The sequence below is a fragment of the Anguilla rostrata genome, chromosome 11 (genome assembly GCF_018555375.3).
Source record: "Anguilla rostrata isolate EN2019 chromosome 11, ASM1855537v3, whole genome shotgun sequence".
NCBI classification, from domain to species: Eukaryota; Metazoa; Chordata; class Actinopteri; order Anguilliformes; family Anguillidae; genus Anguilla; species Anguilla rostrata.
Window position 1 is genome coordinate 36,776,280 of NC_057943.1, and position 27,256 is coordinate 36,803,535.

The following is a 27,256-nucleotide window of genomic DNA, read 5'->3' on the forward strand; positions in this document are numbered from 1 at the left end:
CTCATAATGGCTTCCTTGACTTTGGTTGGCACAACTCTGGTCCTCATATTGACAAACACCAATAACAGCCTGCAAAGCCAAAGGCTAGAATCAAGACTAGATACTGAAAGCTCTCCTATATTTGCACTAAGGAAGCAACTGAACACACCTAACTAATCAGAAGCACCTGTGAAGCTATTTGTCCCAAACATTATGATGCCCTGAAATGGGGGGGACTATTTATAGAAAGTACTGTAAACCCTGCATGGTGAAAGCAAAATGTACAAAAAATACCCTTTAATGGCATACTATGCAGAAGTTTTAAAAATAATCGAATCTGCCTTCTTACTGTCGATCACAGTCACTCATTTCACATTACCACTTGCTGTCCAGCTAGCTATGTTAGATGGGGTACTCAGGATGAGTGGGCGGGGCTGAAGATGAGCAGGAGACTTTTTTGATTGATGGACCACAGCAAGGCTAAAAAATCCTGCATAGTATACCTTTAATAGAAACTAAGGATCTGCACTTTAATCACATGTGAATTGTTTGATTACAAATCTAAAATTGTGGAGTACAGAGCCAAATCAATAAAAAAAAGTCTTTCTTATGCTTATTTATATATTAAAACCAATATTTGCTTTAGTTGAGGATATACGTTTTAACATTCCACCTATTTGGAATAATTGATTCTTCCAAATAAAATTTCACATATAACCAAACCTGGGCCTAAAGTAGTTGTAAGAGTGGTATACAGTATAACTAATTCAAGAAACGATTGGCTTAGCAGTGCAATAACTAATTGGAATTAAATTAATTCCACATAAACAAGTTTAATTCCCCGTGTTCCAGACTTCTAGAGGCTGCACTGTGCAATATAAGAACGGAAGTTCCATTTTTAACCAGACCTGCACACAAAACAGCGGAAAAGGCAAATACTTTTATCTGGCGACCTTCTAAACATGCAGAGCAGGAAGGTTATGCACATATGCAAACTTACCTGGCGCGGATGGCCTGACGTGCTACCGCTAACAGCTATAGCATTTCAACATCAAGACTGAATGGAGATTACTGTGTGCTTCAGAAAACAGACGAAACAGCTTCTATACACAACGCTTTATTGATTGCATACACATCTGTCATTCAGATGGCACAAGGTGGTACAAAAACATATTTAAAAAAAAAAAGAAGACCCACAGATTCAAAATCTGCTTGGTCTGCTTGTGCGTACATTTGTGGAACCTGGCGCTAGCACTTGTTTTATGATGTCCGAAGTACTCTAGTGTTTGAGAAAATTTAAGCATGAGAGTAAATAACGATCTTTTAACCTTATCCCACCCCCAGCTCAAAACTCCAAGGCCTTCCCATTTTAAAAACCCTGTTTGTTCAAAAGATGTGTGTGTGTGTGTGTGTGTGAGTGAGAGAGAGAGACAGAGGGAGGGGGAGAGAGAGAGAGAGAGAGAGAGAGACAGACAGACAGACAGAGACAGAGAGAGACAGAGGGAGGGAGAGAGAGAGAGACATACAAACAGTAGGTTCATGGTTTGTACCAATGGCAGAACACAGTAAATAAATGCTAAGGTACAAGGCGCTGGCATATTCATTCCTTTCCATCGTTTCATCTCGGACAACAACAACAACAACAAGCCGGTCTGTTTTTTGGTTTGGTACCATGGCAACAAGCTGCTAACGTTAGGTCATCTACTTGCACTATGCAGCAGGGATTGAACTCTCCCTTTATATACACCCAAAGACGTCGGACCCCGGCCGCGAGGGGACACAGTGCTCCCGGCTCACAGTGCTCCCGCCTGGGAACGGGCGCGTCCGCTACGCGTTTGCAAATGAGATGATTCCAAAATGTTTAGCATGCAACACTTCACACTCAGGTCGGGTCTCACCAGTAGCTTTGTGAACGTACAGAGAACAGCTTATGTAAAGATACCTAGACTATCAACCACGCTTAAGAAAGTACCCCAGTAGAGTGTCACGGTCCGTAGTCCTAAAACCCGGGAAGCGAGTTAGCATTTCTGAGCCTCTGGTTCCCTCGGCAGATTTTACAAAGCATTTTTCCCCCCCACAGGGTTTTCCATTACCAATGAAAATAAGGTCTGTAGTTAACGCAAGCCGAAGAGAGCTTCACGTTTCGTTCTGTAACTTAAATTCACCCGTTAATATCTCAACCGTGAATTTATAAGCCGTTACCGACATCTGCCGAGGAACCCGCGGCGGGAGAAACTTCCGGGTCGGCCTCCAAAAAGCCGCCGTCGCTGTAACACTCTCTATAGCGACCTGCTTCCAGCAGAGGGCGCAGTTCTGCAGCCCGTAACAGAGTCCCGCGCGGTAAAAGAGCAGCCCCGTCCCGCCGAGCTCGCGCGGTGTTCGGTCGGTGGGCGTCCGAGCCCGAGCGCGGGGGGAGGCGGGGCGCGGGGGGCGGGGCTCAGCGGGCGGAGGGGCGGGGGAGGGGGCTCAGCGGATGTGCGCCATCTCCTCCAGGAAGGGCGTCTTCATGCAGCCGGTGCACAGCTGGTCCATCCAGAGCGGGGCCTCGTGCTGCAGGGGCGTGCGGCGCGGGTAGAAGGTGTAGGACAGGTCGTAGTTCAGCAGGCAGCTCAGGGACGCCATGTACAGGTCCGAGAAGCGGCACAGCCGGCGGGAGAAGTAGGTGGGGTTGTGGCAGGTGCGGAAGATGCTCCCGAACTGCGGGTTGAACAGGTTCTTCGTCACGGCGCTGTGAGGAGGAGGAGGAGGAGGAGAGCAGGGGTGTTTATACAGCCCTTTCCACGCCCGAGTGCTTTTAAGGCCGTCACTCGCTGAGGGATTTAGCCCTCGCCCGTGTTGTGGGGCGTGTTCATGAGCTGCAGGGTGTTCTAATGCTGACATCCTGCAGGCTGTCCTCACGCACTCTGCAGTGTCCTCATGTGCTCTCGGGTGTGTTGGTGCGTTGGTATGTTCTGTGGCACGCTGACGCACTGTGGGGTGTGTTGACACGCTACGGGGTGTGTTGGTGCACTGTTGGGTGTGCTGACGCGCTGTGGGGTGTGTTGACGCGCTATGGGGTGTGCTGACGCACTGTGGGGTGTGTTGACACGATATGGGGTGTGTTGACGCACTGTGGGGTGTGCTGACGCACTGTGGGGTGTGCTGACGCACTGTGGGGTGTGTTGACACGCTATGGGGTGTGTTGACGCACTGTGGGGTGTGTTGACACGCTATGGGGTGTGTTGACGCACTGTGGGGTGTGTTGACACGCTATGGGGTGCGTTGACGCACTGTGGGGTGCGTTGACGCACTGTGGGGTGTGCTGACGCACTGTGGGGTATAATGACGCACTGTGGGGTGTGTTGACGCACTGTGGGGTGTGTTGACGCACTGTGGGGTGTGCTGTGTGTTGACGCGCTATGGGGTGTGTTGACACGCTATGGGGTGTAATGATGCGCTATGGGGTGTAATGACGCGCTGTGGGGTGTGCTGACGCGCTGTGGGGTGTGTTGACACACTGTGGGGTACAATGACGCGCTGTGGGGTTTGCTGACGCACTGTGGGGTGTGTTGATGCGCTGTAAGGTGTCGACGCGCTGCGTTTGCACCGTTACTCACCGCAGCTCCTCACGCTCTTTGAGCCAGTCCTCCAGAACCTTTATGGACTCTGGATCCCGGTGCATCTGCAGCAGGGGAGTAACGTTAGTGTCCTCACTCTGCCCCACACACACACGCACACAAACACACAGTCTTGAGGGGTGCTGAGATCACTGCAGCAGGCTAAGTTTAAAGTGGGTGGAGGTCACGGTACAGGGTGGAGGTCACAGGGCACAGGGTGGAGGTCGTGGGGTGGAGGATGAGGGGTATGGGGTAAAGGGTGTAGGGAGGGTGGAGGTTGTGAGGCAGAGGGTGAAGGGTGTAGGGAGACTGTAGGTCATGGGGCGGTGGATAAGGGGTATGGGGTGGAGGATGCAGGGAGGGTGAAGGGTGTAGGGAGGGTGTAGGTCATGGGGCGGTGGATGAGGGGTATGGGGAGGAAGGTGCAGGGAGGGTGGAGGTCGTGGGTCAGAGGGTAAAGGGCAGAGGTCGTGGAGTGGAGGATGAGGGGCGGAGGTAAAGGGTGGAGGTCATGGGGTGGAGGTTGTGAGGTGAGGGGTGGAGGTCGTAGGGTGGAGATTGTGGGATGGTGGGGTGAGGGGTGCAGGTCGTAGGGTGGAGGTTGCGGGGCGGGGGTGCAGGTCGTAGGGTGGAGGTTGTGGGGCGGGGGTAAAGGGTGGAGGTCGTAGGGTGGGGGATGAGGGGTGAGGGGTGCAGGTCGTAGGGTGGAGGATGAGGGGTGAGGGGTGCAGGTCGTAGGGTGGAGGTTGTGGGGCGGGGGGTAAAGGGTGGAGGTCGTAGGGTGGAGGATGAGGGGTGGTGGGGTGAGGGGTGCAGGTCGTAGGGTGGAGGATGAGGGGTGAGGGGTGGAGGTCGTAGGGTGGAGGATGAGGGGGACAGTACCTGCATGCGCTCCAGCAGGCCGGTCAGTGCCTGCAGCCAGGTGAGGCTCTGGGCGTACTGCTCCGTGTTCACCACCCTGGTCTCCACCTCCAGCTCCGGCACGATGGCCCCCGTGCGCCAGCCGTGCCGCAGCATCAGGTCCTGAGAAGCGAAACGCCGTCAGCCCCCACGCCCGCAAGCCGCGCTCGTACCCTGCCCCGTACACCGCCCCCGCCCCGCACCCCGTGCCCTACAGCCCGCACCTCGCCCCGCAGAGCCTGTGTCCACAGGAGGAACGTCCAGGGGTCAGACAGTTAAAGCCCTGCCATGCGTTTCTTCCACCTGTGAACTCAGCCAGCTGATTTCACTAATGAGTTCCATTTCCTGGCTGAAGAATTGTGCTGATTTTGGAACAAAATACTGGGGAGGACTCCTACTTTCTGAACCTGGATTTTCTCATGTCTGCAAAATATCACAGCTGAGCCGTTTGTGGTACACATGAAACTGCCGTGGACTCCTGCACCTCCCACCGGACCCTCTCCAGCACGCCCCCATTTTCTGTTTATAACGGTTTACAGGTCTAAGGACAAACGGGGGTGGGTAAAAGCCCCCCCATGCCCCCCCCCCCCCAGTATCAGGCACACTCCTCACTCTTGGCTTTGCTCTGTCAAGGTCACGCAGGGAAAAAATAGCAGCACTATCAGTGTTCTCTTAAAATCAACAGCATTCAAGGGCACGGGGCTGCAGGTCCGTGCTGAGCAGCGGCAAGACGGGGGCGGGCTGTGCCAGGGGGCACACAGGGCTGATCCGGGAAGGGGGTGGGTGGGGGGGGGGGGGGCGCGGGGCGGAAACGCGCGCTCATGCCAGCTTCACACACACCAACGGCTCCCCCACCACCAGAAGGAAAACAGGCACTCACTGCCAAGTCGCTGTACAGATGGTCTCCGAAATAAAGCACCCTGGAACCTCTCCATCCCGTCAGCCGCAAGAAGTCAAAAAGGTTCCCCTGAAATGAAACGAAAAAATAACGTTTAAAAAAAAACAAAGCACCAGATGGAAATGACAAGAACACGGGATCAGAACAGGTCAGGAACTGGGCCATCATAGTCGCCACCGAGAAGCTCACTTCCTTAGTTGCTTGGATCAGAACTGTTACACAGACTGTTCTTAGACAGGTGTTTTTCCAAAGTAACCCAATAGCGCCTGATTATGATGCCAGTATCCTGTCTGAGAGTGACATATTAATCACTGCACCAGTGTACCCCCGGCTAGGCAAACAGTGCCGGTCGAGTCTTTGATTAGGACATACCCCTCTCAACTGAATTACGACGAGTACTAATCGCATGTGTGGACTAAACAGTTCTGATTTTAGCATCTACCCAAGTCACTACTTCTCCAGTTTATTTCCGCATACCAAAGTGCCAACTGGCAACTCTCTCAACTGATAAAATGTGATTCCATCGTTTGTTGTTTTTTTGCTTTTCACACAGTGCTAAAAATATTTTGTCACACAAGAATGAAAAAATAGAAATTGGGCCAAATAACTGTTGACTGCAGTCTGAACAAAGCCTTAGACCAGCTAATCGGGTTGTGCCGTTCTTCCCAAAAATGCACCAATCAGGCTGTGCCATTCTTTTCATGAATGCACCAATCAGGCTTTGCCATTCTTTTCATAAGTGCACCAATCAGGCTGTGCCATTCTTTTCAGAGATGCACCAATCAGGCTGTGTCATCCTTGACAAAAATAGTTGGTGCAAATAATAGCCTTACACATCAAATTTCAAAAACTTTCAAAGTGTACCCAGCTGGTTGTGTATAAAACTACGTTTCCCAGAATGGTTTAGACACAACAGGATGTACCGTAGGTTTTGTGTAGGCCCCCCATTTTCTCATCACCTTTCAGTATGGATGTTGAAATGTTACAGCTGTTAGAGATAGCATAGATTTTTTACTGGGTGCCTGTTGTGACATTTAATTAGATTAGTAGCTATTAATTAACAGAAATGACAATTTTTAAAAGAATATGAATAATGATAATAATAATTAAACATTTTCACAGGAATTTACAATTTCCCCATGAAGCTCAAGTTTTAAATGAGGAACTTGAAACAGGAATTCTTCCAAGACTAACGTTCAAGAGTTTAAGATTCGTTTCTCTGCTCTTGGTGCCATTTCTGTATAAAATAGTCTTTCATTAATTTAGCAGTTCAAACACTTCCTTGTTAAATGTGAATTTATACAAATGAAATGTTATAGCTGCTACTAACAAGTTTGTTGTTCTTAGAGCACAGAGAGTATTTAAAAAATACCACTGTAACCAATCAAAGCAAAGTGTGCTTCTCACCAAACTAAAAAAAGTTCTACTGCATGCTCGTCCCTCGGTCTTAGCCATAGCAACTGATGCCTCATTGGCCATTGCTTTGGATGCTTTGACCAATCACATGGAGCGTATGAGGGAAGGGAGGGTGGAAGGCAGTAGGGGGAGGTGATTTGGAGTAGGGTACAACATAACAGTGTGCTGACACTGCACAACACTTGTGGCTGCGAGGGAACCATTAACCCCTTAGCGCACGTCAAATCTGGCCAATCCTTGCCCATTTAGGGGGTACCCTATTTAAAGCTTTATAACTCCAGGTGTGAGCACCACAGAGACTCAAAAAATGGCTGAATTGAAGCAAGACATTTGTGCCATGCACAATACTAACTTTATTAGTTTATTAGATTAGTTTACATTCATAATTTAAGAAGAAATAAAGTGCCACAAATGTGATTGTCTAGGCAAAAAATCAAACATAAATTTGCTAAAGATATTATTCCACTTTTAATGTGTGTGCACAACGGTTTGTGTGTACGCTGAAGGATATTTTAGATATTCAGAGGAGAAGTTTCTGACAACCTGCCAACCTTACAGCGGTGTGTGTGTGTGCGTGTGGACTGGAGTGGAGTGGGGCGGGGGTTGGGGTGAATTATTCTCTCTCTCCACACAGAAATGGCAGGGCTCTGGCTCCTGGACGGTGCTCTGAATAAGCAGCTTTGTTCCCGGGGGCTGAGCCCCGAGGCTTTCAGTGCAGGCTGAGCGGAGAAAGCGGGGAGGTCTGGAGGGGAAGCGCTCTTTCACGCCACGGCTTTAGCATGCCGGTCAGATTCAGACCCCGCTCCCGCCCTCCCACTCCCTGCTCCCCTCTCCCTGCCCGCGCCCCCCGCTCCTCTCTCCCTGCCCGCGCCCCCCGCTCCTCTCTCCCTGCCCGCGCCCCCCGCTCCACTCTCCCTGCCCGCGCTCCTCTCTCCCTGCCCGCGCCCCCTGCTCCTCTCTCCCTGCCCGCACCCCCCTCCTCTCTCCCTGCCGCGCCCCCCGCTCCTCTCTCCCTGCCCGCGCCCCGCTCCACTCTCCCTGCCCGCCCCCGCTCCCTCTCCCCTGCCCGCTCCTCTCTCCCTGCCCGCGCCCCCTGCTCCTCTCTCCCTGCCCCGCCCCCTCTCTCTCTCTCCCTCCTCCCTGCCTGCGCCCCGCTCCTCTCTCTCCCTGCCCGCGCCCCGTGCTCCACTCTCCCTGCCCGCGCCCCCCGCTCCTCTCTCCCTGCCCGCGCCCCGCGCTCCTCTCTCCCTGCCCGCCCCGGCCCCCCGCTCCTCTCTCCCTGCCCGCGCCCCTGCTCCTCTCTCCCTGCCTGGCCCCGCTCTCTCTCTCCCTGCCCCGCCCCCTCTCCTCTCTCCCTGCCCGCGCCTCGCGCTCCTCTCTCCCTGCCCGCGCCCCGTGCTCCTCTCTCCCTGCCTGTGGCCCCCCCCCCTCGCCCCCGCCACGTCGCTCTCCCGGCCTCGGCTGAACCGCCGTGGCGGCGCTCCCGCGCTCCAAAATATTACCGCTGGTCACTTGAGCTCAGCCAGCTCGACTGCTCTAAATCTTAGCTGTCCTAACTGTCCCGACTTAACACTGTTCTTACCATGGAGCCCTTCGACAGTAGCTGTCCTAACTGTCCCAGCTTAACACTGTTCTTACCATGGAGCCCTTCGACAGTAGCGGTCCTAACTGTCCCGACTTAACACTGTTCTTATTACAGAGCCCTCACAGTAGCTGTCAAACTGTCCAGTAACACTGTTCTACATGGAGCCCTCGACAGATGTCTAACTGTCCACTACACTGTCTTACATGAGCCCTTCGACGTACGTCTACTGCCCGACTACACTGTTCTACATGGACCTCGCAGTAGTTCTACGTCCAAATTCTCTGACCTCGACGATCCTACTTCCCCACTGTTTACCATATTCGAAGTGCGGTCACGTCGATAACGTTCTTCGGAGCTTCGGTGCGTCTATGCCGCTTACTGTCTTACTGGCTCGCAGTGTGTCACTGTCCACTAATGTCTACATGGAGCTTGACGTTGTCCAACTGTCCATAACAGTCTACTGGACCTCACTACTTCCTACTGCCACTAAGTCTACGGAGCCTTCGCTCAGTCCCCTAACTCTTATAGAGCCCTCTGCGTAAGTGCTACGAAATGCCAAATCAGCTGACCACCATGCTCCATGCAGTGTTAACCTCCCAAACAGGCATTCTGTGTGTCACTCGAAACAATGATCAACAGGTCACAATATACCATTGTGAAATTATCAAGAAAGCCGTTTTGTTACGAATTAAATGGAACCAATCTGAACAGGAAAAAGCATGAACACAAAATGCTGAGAACGCTAAATTTAGAGTATCACTCACTTGGTTACAGGCTACAAAATTCCTTCCTTTTTTGTTATTCGAGTTCAAAAAGGCCGATGGATTGCAGTGCATTGTGGGAATGATGGCTCTGGCTCAAAATACTCCCTTTGGTCAGCTGGCTATTCTCAGGATCCAGGGGTGTGGTTTTAAACAGCAGCCAGACAGCCACGAATCCCAGACTGCATTGCACATTGTCACATAAACAAACCCCTCGCACTGAAATAACAAAAAAGCTAACTTGTTTTGAAACTGGGACCAACTGAAAAGTATTCTTAATTTGCCATTCTCAACATTCTGAGTTCATTTCACTTTCCAATGGAGACTCTTCGGCCGTTAAAGGATCCGTCTCTCTCAGAACGGCGAATGCGCTGAACCGCCCGCGTCCCGCCCCCGCCCGCGTGAGATGCGCAGATGAGCTCGCCACGCAACCGCCCAGCAGCCCACCCCCCACCGCCTCGTTGAGGCCAAGCTGGCCGGCTGCACCTGCTATAGATCTGCCCTTATCCGCTCACCTGCTTATAGATCTGCCCCTTATCCAGCTCACCTGCTTATAGATCTGCCCCTTATCCAGCTCACCTGCTTATAGATCTGCCCCTTATCCAGCTCACCTGCTTATAGATCTGCCCCTTATCCAGCTCACCTGCTTATAGATCTGCCCCTTATCCTGCTCACCTGCTTATAGATCTGCCCCTTATCCAGCTCACCTGCTCATAGATCTGCCCCTTATCCGCTCACCTGCTATAGATCTGCCCCTTATCAGCTCACCTGCTTATAGATCTGCCCCTTATCCGCTCACCTGCTTATAGATCTGCCCCTTATCCTGCTCACCTGCTTATAGATCTGCCCCTTATCCAGCTCACCTGCTTATAGATCTGCCCCTTACCCAGCTCACCTGCTTATAGATCTGCCCCTTATCCAGCTCACCTGCTCATAGATCTGCCCCTTATCCAGCTCACCTGCTCATAGATCTGCCCCTTATCCAGCTCACCTGCTTATAGATCTGCCCCTTATCCAGCTCACCTGCTCATAGATCTGCCCCTTATCCAGCTCACCTGCTTATAGATCTGCCCCTTATCCAGCTCACCTGCTTATAGATCTGCCCCTTGTCCAGCCTGTCGATCTTGTTCCACTGAAGGTCTCCGTTGCTGTCCAGGCGCCTGAAAGGTCTGAGAATTCCCGGGAAGAACACACACAGGGGCTGTAAGCGTAAGATTTCCGCGACGGGACAGCAGAAAGCAACGAGACGTTCCTGGAGAAACGTCTGCTCTCCGGGAATATGGAATATGAAGCGCTCATCTCAGAGTTTTTCTCTCTGAGGATGAGATAAGCCAACGAAAACATCCCTCATAGCCATCTAGAATCGAGTGCCATTCAGTTGAGTTTGCTGCGTTCATTCTGTGGTTTAGTAGAGGGAGTCCTCTGTTGTGTCCTTGAAGGCTATCTTAATTAAACGCCCCAGAGGGTTGCGTAAGGTCTTTGGCCTTCATGGTCAAACAATGGCGGCCATTTCTTTCGTTTAATCTGGCATTAGAGCTTTGGCAGGAAGGGCACAGGAGCTCACTCTGAGAGCCAGGGGAGTTTAAATAATGTCAGAGGCGGACCGCTTCATAAATCGAGTGCAACGCAACACCAGTAACGTGACATTAGCCGAGCGAGGCAAACAGCTGGAAGCGCACAGCTGGAGATTCTCACGGGGCGGCACGCGGGCACGGACTCACTTGACGCAGTCGTTGAAGAAGTGCGGCTTGTCGGCCTGTACGATGACCACGTCGAAGAACTCCCTCCAGTCCTTCCCGACCATGTATCGCATGCCTTTGTCCCTGAAACGAGCCAATCGGAGAGCACAGACCGTCAGTGACGCTGTCGCAGGTGTACAGTGATACAGCATGGCGGCAGCAGCTATAGGTACATAGCTACAGGTGTGTAGCGTTGCAGTACGCTTTCGATGCATACTGCTTTAGTGCAGTCTGCCAGTACAACAGTACCAGGGTTGTACAGCTGTAGCAGTGCTTCGGTAAAGTTGTTGGGAGTGTATAGCTTCAGATCAGACCTGGGTCAAATATGTATTCATTTTGGATTCAAATACTTTTCTGTGCTCTGTTCATCTAGCCTGGTGCAACTGAGTCTGCCAATAGGATCAAAAGGTGCACTTTGAACTTTTTGAGAGGATGTCATAGGTGCCAATACACCAGACAAGCTCAGTAAAGAGTAGAAAAATATTTCAAGCCAAAACAAATATGTACTTGACCCAGGTCTGCTCCAGATACACAGTGATATCGGACAGAGACCGGCAGACTCGCTGACAGACGGACGGACAGGGACTCACACAAAGCTGAAGGGGCTGTTTGTGATGAGGAAGAGCTTCTTGCCGCTGTTGGCGAGGCGATGAAGAACAGCGTAGGTCTCGTCTCCGTGCAGGATGAACTTCTCTGCAGAGGGAGAAGAGGCGTTCAGACAGGGCAAGTACGGGGTGGTGGTACTTTGAGGGGGGCGTTTAGAGAAATTACGCAGTGGAAAGGGCATTTAGAGCAGGTGTGTCGGGGAGAGGGGTAGTTAGAGAAGGTATTCGGATTCGGAGAGGGGTATTTAAAAGGGCAAATGCTGGGGGAGAGGGGCTTCTAAAGAAGGAGCATCTGACAAAGGCCTCATCCCCTAGGGAAGGGTGTGGTCTCGGCCTGTACCTCCACAAGCATAGCGCACATAACGCAGGAAGCTCAGCTGGTCTAGGCCTGTACCTCCACTAGCACAGCGCACATAACGCAGGAGCTCAGCTGGTATAGGCCTGTACCTCCACTAGCACAGCGCACATAACGCAGGAAGCTCAGCTGGTATAGGCCTGTACCTCCACTAGCACAGCGCACATAACGCAGGAGGCTCAGCTGGTCTCGGCCTGTACCTCCACTAGCATAGCGCACATATCGCAGGAGGCTCAGCTGGTATAGGCCTGTACCTCCACTAGCACAGCGCACATATCGCAGGAGGCTCAGCTGGTATAGGCCTGTACCTCCACTAGCATAGCGCACATAACGCAGGAGGCTCAGCTGGTATAGGCCTGTACCTCCACTAGCACAGCGCACATAACACAGGAGGCTCAGCTGGTATAGGCCTGTACCTCCACTAGCACAGCGCACATAACACAGGAGGCTCAGCTGGTCTAGGCCTGTACCTCCACTAGCACAGCGCACATATCGCAGGAGGCTCAGCTGGTATAGGCCTGTACCTCCACTAGCACAGCGCACATATCGCAGGAGGCTCAGCTGGTATAGGCCTGTACCTCCACTAGCACAGCGCACATAACACAGGAAGCGTTGAAGCAGAGTTATTCTCACAGGAAGTTCGTGTTTCGCTCTGAAACTAAATAAACAGCAGCGGAATGCTTTTTTCGGACAATGCCAGGGAAACAGCGGGCACGCAGAGAGCCGGAGTCTCTTTCCTCCCCAAACAGGGGAGATCGGTTAGATAACCGACATCCTGCCGTTCAGACAGCCGGGGTCACGCGGCGGGACGCCATCGCCACGGTCTCCCCCCCCCCCGATATCAGGCTGAGGCACCCGCACCCCCACCGTCAATAAATAAAACCAACGAAACAATAAATCAACTAAGACTCAGATCTCCATGGACGGGGAAAAAGGCACAGTAGTGTAGTCATGTTTTCACCAGGTCAGATGTAGACTGTGCCATGTGAATTGTGCTATGTGGATAACACAGCTCACCGTGAATAACATATCAACAACATGTGGATAACACGGCTCACGGTGAATAACATATCAACAACATGTAGATAACACGTCTCACGGTGAATAACATATCAACAACACGTGAATAACACGTCTCACGGTGAATAACATATCAACAACATGTGGATAACACGGCTCACGGTGAATAACGTGTTTACCCTCTGAGGCACTTCCCCCTCTGCAGTATTTGCACTATTTTCCTGAGGAAACCCTGATCTTTGTTTCACTTATTTACCTGACTGAGCTGCAGTCGGCTCACAGTGTGAAGTCCACTTACGGGGGGGGGGGCCGGGGGCTGGGGGGTAGCTCTGCAGGACCCCGGTGAACCTAACTGCAGGCAGACCTGCCTTCGATGTCAGCCTCTAGGGCGGCGCCCTAACTCACACCCAGCTAACACGGAACATTCCCACAACGCTGCAGCCATGTAGGGGTAGCGTCACAACGCTGACAAAACCTTTAGGTAACGCCGTGAGAACGTTCTGTGTGTGCTGGATGGCCGCACATCCTGCCCCGTGCTCCGAGGTGAGGGTGCTTTCACATACACGGTGAATCGGCAGTTAGTATCGTATGAGGAAGCACATTCACACCTGCATGAGCCCAGCAGCTGGTCCTCATCCCTTATGAAGCACAGGTTAGGCTGATCTGGGGTCAGTCTGCATTTGATTCACTGACGCGGGTCAAGCAAGCGACGGCGCACAGCGACTGATCTGGGGTCAGTCTGCGTTTGATTCACTGACGCGGGGGTCAAGCAAGCGACGGTGCTCAGCGACTGATCTGGGGTCAGCTCGCTCACTCACCCACGTCCTGCATGATCCACTTGTACATGAAGCCCTTGATGTGGACCATCCCCACCGCCTCCTGCAGAGGGAGACAGCAGTCAGCCCTACCCTGATGACATCACACCCGTGAGCACGCTCAGAACAGTGCTGAACATGGACAAGGAGAAGGAGTGCTTGAATCCTGTAATGGGACTTCAAATCTTATTACTTTCTCGCAAGTAGAAAATATGACTTTGTTTTAAGCTCCTTTTTGCTTGACAAGTGAAATTGTTTTACCGCATTGGCAAATCTTTTGTCCTACTTAGCAAAAAAGTAACAGGATTAAGATTTTAAGTACAAGTGTACGACTAAAATACTTGTTAATATAAGAGTTCTTTTTTGGATTTTGCCAGTCAGAACACCAGGAATGACTTTCAAGAGAAATCCTCGGTAGATTTCCATGGTAGCTGAAGTCACGTTATCTGGGTTTGGCAAACTGGGTTCAGCCTAACTGAGTGACTGTCACTACTGCAGAGTTTCCCAACCCTGTTCCTGGTGATCCTGGCATCTTTTAGGCACATTTGATTCCACTAATTAGCAGCTCAATGGGATCTCCAGCTGTTGAATTAAGTGCGCTTTGTTAGGGTTGGAGTGAAAGCCTACAGGATGGTAGATCTCCAGGAACAGGGTTGGGCAGCCCTGAACTAATGGGTAGACAATTTGAGGAAGACACTAAGAGAGATGCCAAAATCTTTACATTTACTAACGTCATCCAGCAATCAGCAGACATGCAGTAACACGGTCACCACTGATTCATGCGCAGTAACACCGTCACCAACCATTTCCTGCCAAACATTCAGGAGTTTGCGTATGTGGCAGGCATCTGTGCGAATGTAAGTGAGTAAGTGTGCGTGTGTGTGTGTGTGCGTGGGTGCACGTCTGGGTGGGTGTGAGAGAGAGAGAGCATGTGTGGGTAGGTGTGAGAGAGAATGTGAGCATGTGTGTGTGTGTGAGACAGAGAGCGCGTGTGTGTGCACGTGTGGGTAGGTGTGAGAGAGAGTGTGAGCATGTGTGGGTGTGTGTGTGAGAGAGAGAGATAAAGTGTGCATGTGCATGTGTGTGTGACAGAGAGAGCGTGTGTGTGCACGTGTGATAGGTGTAAGAGAGAGAGAGAGAGAGTGTGTGTGTGTGCATGTGTGGGTTGGTGTGAGAGAGAGAGAGAGAGTGTGTGTGTGTGTGTGTGTGTGTGTCTCACAGTTTGTTTTACAACATCAATCACAGGCACCATTAGGAATGCTAATCTAGCTTCCCAGGAGAAACAAACAGGCATTCAGCATTCAGCAGTCACTCTGCACTGAGAGAGTCCTGCTGGGAACAGCAGACCCAGACCAGAGCTGGACCTGCGCCCTGTTCTCACACACACACACACACACACACACACACACACACACACACACACCACACAGGCACACACGCACATGCACACACACACGCACAAACACACGCACACACACTCTCTTTCACACACACACACACACACGCACACACGCACTTCCCCTGCGCTCGAGAGCTCGCTGAGGAGGGGGAAGTGAAATCGGGTTTATTCCTGGCACAGAAACGCACAGGGCGCAGACACAAACACGCCCTCTGACCCACAGCCCATCTGTATGCAAAAGAGAAAGTGCCTCTTCAGTAACATACCGCCTCCGTTCGTCAGTAACATACCGCCTCGTCAGTAAAATATGGGAGCTGTTTTTAATACTGCTTTGGGGTAATGCCATGCCTGTCAGTACCCCAAAGATGAGTATCATTGCAAATGCATGTTTTTTTGTTAACCTTAGCCTTCAGCTTTATATGAAAAAAATAATAAATCCACCATACTGTTTAGAGAAGCATCGGCAGTAATATCCGACCACATGATAAAATTAAAAACAGTCGCCGATTTTGCCTTCGCTGCTTCAAAGCCGCTTTTATTTTGACTCCATTTTCCCTGAGGCTTGAGGGGGGTGTGGCTGGGGCAGGACAGGGCAGGACGGGAACGGTGCTCACCGAGACGTCCTTGTACAGGTGCTCGGGGTCGTACTCGATGTCGTTGGAAATGAAGTAGTCATTGGCGGCGGCCAGGAGGGTCATTTCCGGAAGGGAGAAAACATCCATGAACTGCTTAATTTTGGGCCCCTGCAAAGAGAAACACTTTCACTTAGCACACTGTCCTTTAGCTTACAGTCAGAACTACAGCCCTGACACACACACACATACACACACACACACACACACATACACTCACTCACATACACGCATGCACACACACACACAAACACACACGGTCACATGCGCACACACACACACACACACACATACACAGATACATGCAAACACACAAAAACACACACGCACACTCACTCACACACACACACACAGACAACATCGTGTGCAGAACAGTGTTTCTGACTGAAGAACGGCGTGTACAGATCTGTGGCCAGGCCCTCTGGTCGGTTTGGAAAGAGACACCGTCTCCTCCCCCAGTAGAACATTCCAGAAGCAGTCTGAGGAGTCGGAACGTCACGGCACATTGGCACTCAGGAACACCACGCCCCCGCCACTTAAAACAGAGCGCTGCCCTGCCCTGCTGAAGACCAGGACGTCCCAGCAGGGGGGGGCACTGACAGTCAGGAACACCACACCCCCCCGCCTCTTAAAACAGAGCGCTGCCCTGCATAAAGGTGGGGGTGTCACAATGAGGGGGACCTCAAATCCCTGCTATTATGTCTGTCTGCAAATATTTGCGGGCCACACCCCTTTCCCAGGGCAGAGCTGGCCCCGCCCCTTTCCTGGGCCTGGACAGCGCTTGAGACAAATCCCGCTTAGCTGCACGAGCCAGTTGGTTCCGACACCTGTGGAGGTGGGAGAGGTCGCCACGGTGACGTACTGACCTTGCCATAGAATCCGCTGACCTGGTGGAGGGGCACGTGGTTGGTCCCGCCGTAAAGCTGCAAAACCTCCTCATCTGGGACGGGACTGAACCCCCTGCAAACAAAAGCACCGTCAGGCCTGCCCCGCACACACTAAAACTCACACCCTACAACACACACTAAAACTCACACCCTACAGCACACACTAAAACTCACACACTACAACACACACTAAAACTCACACCCTACAACACACACTAAAACCCACACACCACAACACACACTAAAACTCACACACTACAACACACACTAAAACTCACACACTACAACACACACTAAAACTCACACACTACAACACACACTAAAACTACACCCTACAGCACACACTAAAACTCACACACCACAACACACACTAAAACTCACACCTACAACCACCTAAACACATACACAACACACACTAAAACTCACACACTACAACACACACTAAAACTCACACCCTACAACACACACTAAAACTCACATACTACAGCACACACTAAAACTCACACCCTACAACACACACTAAAACTCACACACCACAACACACACTAAAACACACACGACAACATACACTAAAACTCACACACTACAGCACACACTAAAACTCACACACTACACACACACTAAAACTTACACCTACACACCTAAACTCACACCAAAACACACTAAAACTCAACCTACAACACACATAAAACCACTACTACACACACACTAAAACTCACACACTACAACACACACTAAATCAAACCTAACACACACTAACCACAACAGCAACACTAAATCACACCCTACAACACACACTAAAACTCACATACTACAGCACACACTAAAACTCACACACTACAACACACAAAAACTCACAGGCTAAAACACATTAAAAAATGCTAAAACTCACACACTACAATACACACTAAAACTCACACACTACACACACTAAAACTCACACTACAAAACTCACACTACAGCACATACTAAAATCCAAACTAAAACGCACACACTACAACACACACTAAAACTCACACTACAGCACACACTAAAACTCACACACTACAAACTACAACACACACTAAAACTCACACACTACACCACAACTGAAAAATTACGGATAGCCACTTAAACAATTATGGATTTTAAAAAAATGTTCTGGATTAAAAGAAAACAGGGTTTTCTGCAAACGAAAAAGGTTGTTTACTGCCAGCACACATACTGCTTTGTGGAATCAAATGTTTTCTATGTGCTCTTATACAGTACAGTTAAGTTACTACTTGTCCAGTAATCTGACCTAATCTAATTATATATGGGGAATTATGGTCACCAGTAGGATTAGTGGAAACAGGTGCTTAGCTGATAATGTTTCTTCAGAGGACACACTGAGCGGCATGGCTTAGAGTGTGTGTGCAGAGTGTACTGCCCATCACACACACACACTCACAACACACACGCATGCACGCACATGTATGCACACAAACACACACACGCACACACACAAATGCACACGCACACACACACATACAAACACACACGCATGCGCACACACACACATACACACACACACAAACGCACACAGACACACACGCACACAGACGCTCACCTGTAAACGGTACCCAGCTGGATGTAATGGAAAGCATCGATCTTCATCAGCAGCCCCTGCAGGACGAAAAGTCACATGACCGTCTGAACTCTCGTTCCCATCAGCACTGCTCTCTAGTGCTGATGGGAACGAGAGCTTAATGATTCACCCCCCACAGTCACACAACCACCATTACACAACCTTCTTTTCTTGCTTAGTCCTCTCTCCCTCCCCCATTTTCTTCTGAATTTGGAACGCCCAAATAAAGCTTGTCTCCACCTCTTCGGGCCCGAGGAGCAGACGCTCTCTTCGACGGAACATGACGTCAGCTCCTGCTCCTTATCACACCGTCGTCGTTGCGTGCTCGCCTGAGATAGACGCTTCGCGTGCAGGAAAACAGCAAAACATCTGAACGTGCGGGGGCTCGATCAACCGGGGGGGGGGATCGCACGATGAGGCCCCGTCACCCCCGGCGACGCCCGACACACGACCGCGCGTCACCCACACCCCGGTGCCGTAACAGAACGTTCCGCCCAACAGAACCCACCCACACGTTCTCTAGAGTCAAAGGTCTGACGTAAACATGTGACCTCACACCAGGACCTCACAACTGCAGGGAAAAAAAGGGCTTCCCCATACCAAGGCTGAAGAAATGTAGCCACTCCTACGAGACAAATATTCATCAGCAAAACCTGATCCAGGGCCAGTCGATGTGGCTAACCCGGTCCACCACACGAGCGGATGAGTGTGCAGCCCTAAACTAGCCCCTAACCCAAACCCTGAACACCTGAACCCCATAACACACGGACACCTGCTCACCTTCTGGATGTCGTAATGAAGACCACGAGCGGCGAAGTTTGGGACGTAGTCGTACTTCATTATGCCCTGAGGGTACTGTGGAGAGAGGAGAGAGGGAGGGCAGGAGGGAGGGAGACGAAGAAAAAGAGAGAGGGGAGAGAAAGATGTTCCATTCATTTCTTCATTACGAAAACGAGTGCACAGCGCTCGGTCCTTCCCGCCTCCCAGGTGGGACTGGTGCGTTAGCAACATTAGCATTAGCGAAAGTGCGTTTGACAGCGCAGCTTTTTAAACCGCCGTCAGTTACGACGTTACGCAACAGGAAAGCCCGCGGCAGCTTCCGCTGCAGAGATCCCACACTCGGGTCAGCGCGGTCGAGTTCGGGTTCATGTTTTTACGCTCGCGTTTCAGACCGCGATGGCGGTCAGGCTTCCCTGCCGTGACGCGCGCGAGGGTTCGACTCGCGAGGGTTCGACTAGCCGCGCGCACCGCACCTTGTAATGCTCCACCAGGAACTCGCGCGCCTTGTCGTAGATCATGGCGTCCAGGGCGTCGGAGTACAGGGCCAGCGTGTAGTCGTAGTCAAAGCCGTAGATGTCCACTTTGTCCAAGTCCACCTCGTTGTTGGCGTAGATGGTGGAGGGGTTCAGCAAATTACAGACCCCGGGAGGAATCAGATCTGGTGGAGAGAGAGCAATGAGTAGGTGAGCGATATTCAGAGACAGATAAATCACATGATGTTGAAAACATAGCAGGGAAGTCGGTTAGTGACTACGGGTTTTAAACATTCTGCCTGAAGACTCAGTATCATGTCCAGTAAGCCAGGTCAGTAGGTTTCATCAATCCGTAGATTATTTGGTACAAATCCACCCGATTAGCCAATGTGAGGGTCACAAACAACGGAAAGATTTGGTGGAGGAGTCCAATATAAGGACATATTCGAGACAGTGAATAATAGTTGAAAATAGCAAGTCGGTTTTGTTAAAACATTGCTGAAGATAGTATCATGTAGGGCAATTTCAGGAATCCTCATTATGGGTACAATCCATGATCAGATTTTGACAATTAATGCAATATTTTGCAACAGTTTCGCTTTATGACATAATAAATGTAATATCAACATAAAACGAAAACAAAGAAATAATAAGCATTTGTGTTAAACAATTAATCATCACACCTTCTTGTATGTATAAGTCAATAGCTAAATAATTGAGCCTTCATGCATCGTACTGTTGGGCACTTCATAATCAGCTTGAACATGTATTTCTTTGTCCGAGTGAATTTCTACATAATATGAGGGTATTCTTGCAAAGAAAACTGTTTTCATTTTTTTGGCTTGTATCCTTCATTTCAAATTCCTGAAGGTCACATAATGTCGCTCCCACTCTTGGTCAAGTAGGGAACTGTTCTGAATACATTTTTACAGATTAAAATGGCTCCGAGAAACAACATAAGTTTATATATACATTTTTCTCCTTTTTAATATCATTAATTGTTTTGCTATACCCATGATATTATACTCAGTTACGTTTGGTGTATGCGTACTTAGTACTTGGTGATATAGTATGCTATAGCACGTTTGTGTTATAGTATGCATAGTACTTGTGTATCAGTACATATAGTACTTTGGTGTATATATATGATACTATTGTAATAGTATTGTTGGTGTATATAGATTTAGTACGTTGGTGTATATAGTACGATATAGTACGTTTGGTGTATATAGTACATATATATGTTGTGATATATACATATAGACGTTTGTTATATAGTGATACGACGTTGGTAATATATGATAGTAGTTGGTATAATATGTAAGTATTTGGTGTATATAGTTTGACGTTTGGTGTATATAGTATGATATAGTATGTTTGGTGTATATAGTACGATATAGTACGTTTGGTGTATATAGTACGATATAGTACGTTTGGTGTATATAGTACCATATAGTATGTTTGGTGTATACAGTACGCAGGGAAAGGTCATTATAACAGTTGTAAATATGAATATAGGACATCACTGCAGTGCTTTACTGAACGCTCCCTTGCATCTCAACATTTAGCGATGCAGATGCTCATTCAGAGGGCCACACATAGAGCCCGCCCAGGCGGAGACCATGCGCTGGTGGCAGGCCCAGTGTCAGACTGTGTTTACGCATCGGGCTGCCATTACTATTACACAACCAACCGCTTGTTCCTCATTTTTTTCAGTTTCCATAACGAACGCCAGGGCCTGTGCCCTTTCACTAATCCAACACGGTTTCTTTTATCTTCCAGAGTCTCATGAGCTGTTGTCCCTCTTCGTAGCCAGCAGTGATTAGCAGCCGGGCCAAGCTCCAGCGGCCACGGCCCCACAGAGACCAAAGACAAAGCAGCGCCCCGGGCCTGCGTTCTTCTTGGGGACCTTTACAACGGCTCATCACAGGAAGTTGGCCACGGAGCACAGGAAGTCGGTGTAATAGCTGGCCCTGCGTTATGAAGCCCTCACCGGAGGCTGGAAAAGCCACGTGCCCGGTCATAAGGGCGCTTTCCAAAACATGGCTGTCGCAGTTTCCAAAATGAGCTCTCAAATTAAACCTGCACAAAGGAAATATGGTGTTTTTTTCTAGTCAAAAAACACGAAGACACGCCCCCCCCCCTCAAGAAATAACCCCTAGTAATGGACGTACAGTGCTCGTGCATCCCCACGAGCCCATGCCAGAAACTGCAACCTTCAGACATTTAAACAAGCCGCTCCTGTGGCTGTGTCTCTTAGAAGTAAGTGAGGCTGGCGGCGCTTCAGTGACAGTGATTATCAGGCGTGTCGCAGAAGTGCTGCATTCCACCAGCGCCCGGCCCCTCCCGCCCGGGACCGGCTGCTCGACGACGTAGCGGCACGTGACGACAGTCTGAGCCCTCGCTGAAGGCCTGAGGGTGTGCTACCAGACCCAAATCCCGCCGCACTCAGACCGGAAGGCTGTTCTGTGTGCCACGCCCAGTGTGCCACGCCCAAGGTGCCACGCCCAATGTTTGTTCCCCTGGCTGCCTGATCTCCTGCTCCCCTGTCTGGCTGTTCCCCTGGCTGCTCCCCTGTCTGGCTGTTGCCCTGGCTGGCTGTTCTCCTGACTGCATGCTCCCCAGGCTGCTCCCCTGGCTGGCTGCTCTGTCTGCTCCCCTGTCTGCCTGCTCTGTCTGTTCCCCTGGCTGCTCCCCTGTCTGTTCCCCTGGCTACTCCCCCGGTTGTCTGCTCCCCTGGCTGCTCCTGCTCAGCCTTCTGAACTCCACGGCTCAGGACCCTGTTTTTCCAACGTTTGAACAGGCCTCAGTACGGCCTCGCCGGTTTCAAGGTTTACAGCCGTCAGTGAAAGTTTTATTCGTTTCCCCCGCTCCTCTCGTCCATTTTACACAGCTTCTGTTTGTACTCGCCCTCATCTCCGAATCAAACGATGAATCTTAACTGCGTTAGGAATGTAAACACAAACGCGCAACTCGGCTACTCCAGTCCGTGCTATAAAGATGATGTACTGACTGCGTTTATCACTGAAATCACTGCACAGCTCACTGTTTATATCAGTATCATGTAAACCGGAGACTTAATTGCCCAGACAAGTCTGTCCAGCTGGGAGGATGACTCGCGGAGGATTAGCTGCCTGCTAGACTTCATTTCTTGGTGGTACAGATTCAGACTCAGATCAGATTCAGACTCAGATCAGATTCAGATTCAGACCGAAGACGGGAGAGTGTGACGAGGCAGGAGAGTCAGAGCTGAAACCTGCTGGTCCGCGCAGAGGCCCGAGAGAAACTGCCAGTCAGCACAGGAAAGCATGACTCACTGCGTTTCCAACACGCTCTGTACCAGAGGCAGGACAGGACAAACAGAGCGGAGACAGACAGGAGGGGTGAGATAGAGGGAAGAAAAAAGGACACACAATCTCTCTCTCGCTCTGACACACACACACACACACACACACAGACAAAGCTTAAATTTGTTGGACCATAGTCACTCTCTTTAAGACACACACACAGATACATAGACATATGCACACGTGCACGCACGCACGCACACATACACACTCGCGTGGACGTGCACAAAGAAGTTTAAGTTTGTTGGACCAGTCTCTCTCTCTGTCTCACACACACACACAGACGTGCACACACATGCACACAGAAGTTTCAGTTTGTTGGACCACAGTCTCTCTCTCTCTGTCTCACACAGCTGAGAGAGCTTTTCCCTGTAATTTCTGCGTAAAGTCTCGTAAATACAGACGATCTGAAATATTTTCAAACCACCAGCGAGAGCCCATGTACCATCTCCACAGCACCAGCCCACACGTGGCACAGAACCAGGTTCTCCAGAAAACTGACCAGCTCTCAGTCCTCCCTCCTGTCCAGTGAGCAGGGAGAGAGCAGTGTGCTAGAGCAGGGAGTGAACATAGAGCGAGCAGTGTGCTAGAGCAGGGAGTGAGCATAGAGCGAGCAGTGTGCTAGAGCAGGGAGTGAGCATAGAGAGAGCAGTGTGCTAGAGCAGGGAGTGAGCATAGAGAGAGCAGTGTGCTAGAGCAGGGAGTGACATAGAGCAGGAGGCAGTGTGACTAGAGGCAGGGAGTGAGACATAGAGAGAGCAGTGTGGTAGAGCAGGGAGTGAACATAGAGAGAGCAGTGTGCTAGAGCAGGGAGTGAGCATAGAGCGAGCAGTGTGCTAGAGCAGGGAGTGAGCATAGAGCGAGCAGTGTGCTAGAGCAGGGAGTGAGCATAGAGCGAGCAGTGTGCTAGAGCAGGGAGTGAGCATAGAGTGAGCAGTGTGCTAGAGCAGGGAGTGAACATAGAGCGAGCAGTGTGCTAGAGCAGGGAGTGAGCATAGAGAGAGCAGTGTGCTAGAGCAGGGAGTGAGCATAGAGAGAGCAGTGTGCTAGAGCAGGGAGTGAGCATAGAGCGAGCAGTGTGCTAGAGCAGGGAGTGAGCATAGAGCCAGCAGTGTGCTAGAGCAGGGAGTGAGCATAGAGAGAGCAGTGTGGTAGAGCAGGGAGTGAGCATAGAGAGAGCAGTGTGGTAGAGCAGGGAGTGAGCATAGAGCGAGCAGTGTGCTAGAGCAGGGAGTGAGCATAGAGCGAGCAGTGTGCTAGAGCAGGGAGTGAGCATAGAGCGAGCAGTGTGCTAGAGCAGGGAGTGAGCATAGAGCCAGCAGTGTGCTAGAGCAGGGAGTGAGCATAGAGAGAGCAGTGTGCTAGAGCAGGGAGTGAGCATAGAGCGAGCAGTGTGCTAGAGCAGGGAGTGAGCATAGAGAGAGCAGTGTGGTAGAGCAGGGAGTGAGCATAGAGCGAGCAGTGTCCTAGAGCAGGGAGTGAGCATAGAGAGAGCAGTGTGCTAGAGCAGGGAGTGAGCATAGAGCGAGCAGTGTGCTAGAGCAGGGAGTGAGCATAGAGCCAGCAGTGTGCTAGAGCAGGGAGTGAGCATAGAGCGAGCAGTGTGCTAGAGCAGGGAGTGAGCATAGAGAGAGCAGTGTGCTAGAGCAGGGAGTGAGCATAGAGCGAGCAGTGTGCTAGAGCAGGGAGTGAGCATAGAGAGAGCAGTGTGCTAGAGCAGGGAGTGAACATAGAGCAGTGTGCTAGAGCAGGGAGTGAACATAGAGCGAGCACTGTGCTAGAGCAGGGAGTGAACAGAGCAGTGTGCTAGAGCAGGGAGTGAACATAGAGTGAGCAGTGTGCTAGAGCAGGGAGTGAACATAGAGTGAGCAGTGTGCTAGAGCAGGGAGTGAGCATAGAGCCAGAACTGTGCTAGAGCAGGGAGTGAGCACAGAGTGAGCAGTGTGCTAGAGCAGGGAGTGAATATAGCGCAAGCAGTGTGCTAGAGCAGGGAGTGAACATAGAGAGAGCAGTGTGCTAGAGCTGCATTAGGAGCTGAATGTGCTGACGGGAGTTTTTCAGTGCCAGCTCTGGATCAAACGTGCATTTGAATACTTTTAACTTGTGAAATGCTGGTGAAATTTTAAAACACGGGGCCAGAGATCTTTCAACAAACATTTTCAAAACACAATGTTTCCAAAAACCTAAAACACACAATTACAAGATAGAATTGTGTTTCTGAAACCAGGTGAAAACAGATGCTTCTGAAACCAGGTGAAAACAGATGCTTCATTAAAATTTTGAGTAATCTTAAAGAAATGTATCTAAATGGTACAAAATAAATAATTTGGCTCAGGTTTGGTCAGTGCTACCAAGATACCGAGAGAACGTGCGAGTGCCTTTTGAGAAACATGTTTCAGTACTGTGTGTACTGAGACACAGGAAGTAAACAGATCCACGTTGTCTGCACGATGTTCGCACATCTCAACACAGAAGCCGTTTCAGAGGCGAGGCTTAACCCCCAAGACACGGTATGGCATCACTGACACAGAAACACACAACCTCAACCACAAGCTGAATGTCCAGGTCAAGACGTTTCAGGAGACTGGAACATTCACAGGCTGAACTTACGTCAACCACACAGACACTGTTGAGTTCCGACCTTTTTTTAGCAACAAACTACACTGGGCTCTGAGTTTTAATATCACCAACACGCAATTCATATCAACAGTTCAGGGAATGCAACCAGTTTCACATTGAATTAATTAAATATTTATTGTTCGTTCACAAATTTGTATGGTATTACTTTCTCCATGTTTTTATGATGTTTTTATTTTTGTTTTTTACTGATTTCTTTGTCTGCATTTTGATTGATCATTTTATTTTGTTTTTTAAAATTTTATTTCTGTATTCTGTATTTTTATCTTTTCAATTCATTGTAATTGCTTTGATCTTAGTGCTGAATGTAAAGTACTTTGAGCTACATTTTATGTATGAAAGGTGCTATATAAATAAAGCTTATCATTATTATTATAAATTTGGAAAATTTGTATGCAATGCGAGACGGTTGCCATTTCAAGTTTAGCCTATTAGTAGAGAACGTTCCGCTCCCCTCGTATGACGTTATATTTATAGTTGATTACTTTATTTACTTGTAAGCACGAATAAAAACATGTTTAAGTTCAATGCGCATTCGCATAACATATAGACTACGTTTAAAAATTAAGGCATCGATCCATCGCTTGAGAAACGATTTCTTTGTCAAGTTCTGCAATCTAAATCAATAAATGACTACATAAAATGCAACAGCTGAGATTAACCTATAACTACAACAGAAACTCAATGTACAGCAACACAACTTCAGCTAACTTAAAAAGGAACATCGTGTGCCGGCGCTGAAATGCAGTATATGCCATGTGTTAATATATTCATGAAATCACTCAGTAACTGGGTTACACTCGGAACATTCAAATATAAAAATTAGAACAAACCGTGCACGAGGCGCTTCATTTCGTTGTAGCGTGCCCACAGGTAGGTCTTGGGGTCAACTTGGGGCGCGGTGGATGAATAGGACCGTCCCGACACTCCCAGCGACTCCTCGCTCCTCATCTTACCCACCACTTGGTGTCTGTGAGCTGGAGAGGGTGGCGATGGAGACTGGGACGGGGAGGCTGCAGCAGCGGAGATTTTGGTTGAGCCACAGTTCGGTCCACTTTTGCAACATTTACCTCCCTCATTGCCAGACATACCAGAACCCAAACTGCCACATGCTAAGGTTTGGATCTTTACAGACCGCGGAAAAGGTGGCGTCTTGTTACTTCTCTGCCACAAAGCTCGACCCAGATTCGCTAACTTTGGGCAAGACATTCTCACTTATGCCTAACAGAAATCGCGGCGTAAAATATTTTCCTAAATAATTTGGGATCTACCGCTTACTGGGCAGAACAACGCGCGCTTCATTTCACGTCCCTCTCGATATCTGTTGTTCAGCGGCTCTCTCTATCCCTTCAAAGACGTAAACAAGGGTGGGTTCCAGTTTTGTGAGCCAATCAAATGAGATATAATGTGCTTAATTTCTGTTTGCCCAATCTCCGAGAAGCAATAGACACATCACTGCAGATAATATGGCTCTTGTGGATGATGTGCATAGCTCCTTTTGACCAATGAGCTGCGACAGTGTAAATGTCAGACTTTTCAAGCTTTATGATTTGCTGAAGCTGCTCTGGTTTAGAAACGACATGCCTGGGCTACGTGACTACCGCGAACGATCGTCAGAGAACTGTCTGTCCTCGAGAAAAAGAAAGAAGAAAAAAAAGAGGAAAAAAAACACGGTGTCCTGGAATCCATTTTCAGCTTCTTTTTTTTGCATTCGGAGTATTTTATTTTTTATGCACAGTAAATTAACTCGCACTTGACAATGAATTCGTAATCATTTTGCATTAAATATTCAAAAAGCAATAAAACTAAGTTTGCAACAAGACGTC

The 27,256-nt window shown here is 49.8% G+C and overlaps 1 protein-coding gene and 1 long non-coding RNA gene across 2 annotated transcripts; one reads left to right on the forward strand and one right to left on the reverse strand.

Annotated features, from left to right (window-relative positions):
• Positions 1-1,080: 1,080 nt before the first annotated feature.
• nt5dc2 (5'-nucleotidase domain containing 2) lies at positions 1,081-26,856 on the reverse strand. Its single transcript, XM_064299763.1, has 14 exons — positions 26,264-26,856; positions 19,447-19,631; positions 18,974-19,048; positions 18,176-18,231; positions 16,567-16,660; positions 15,683-15,811; positions 13,673-13,733; positions 11,465-11,567; positions 10,857-10,958; positions 10,223-10,304; positions 5,356-5,442; positions 4,458-4,598; positions 3,576-3,640; positions 1,081-2,707 (listed from the first exon to the last, which is right to left on the reverse strand). The coding sequence occupies exons 1-14, from the start codon at positions 26,637-26,639 to the stop codon at positions 2,446-2,448; spliced, it is 1,818 nt and encodes a 605-aa protein (XP_064155833.1). The 5' UTR covers positions 26,640-26,856; the 3' UTR covers positions 1,081-2,445.
• Positions 4,243-4,562, forward strand: LOC135234809 (uncharacterized). Its single transcript, XR_010324205.1, has 2 exons — positions 4,243-4,348; positions 4,427-4,562. It is a non-coding gene; the product is annotated as an uncharacterized LOC135234809 (long non-coding RNA).
• Positions 26,857-27,256: the final 400 nt, after the last annotated feature.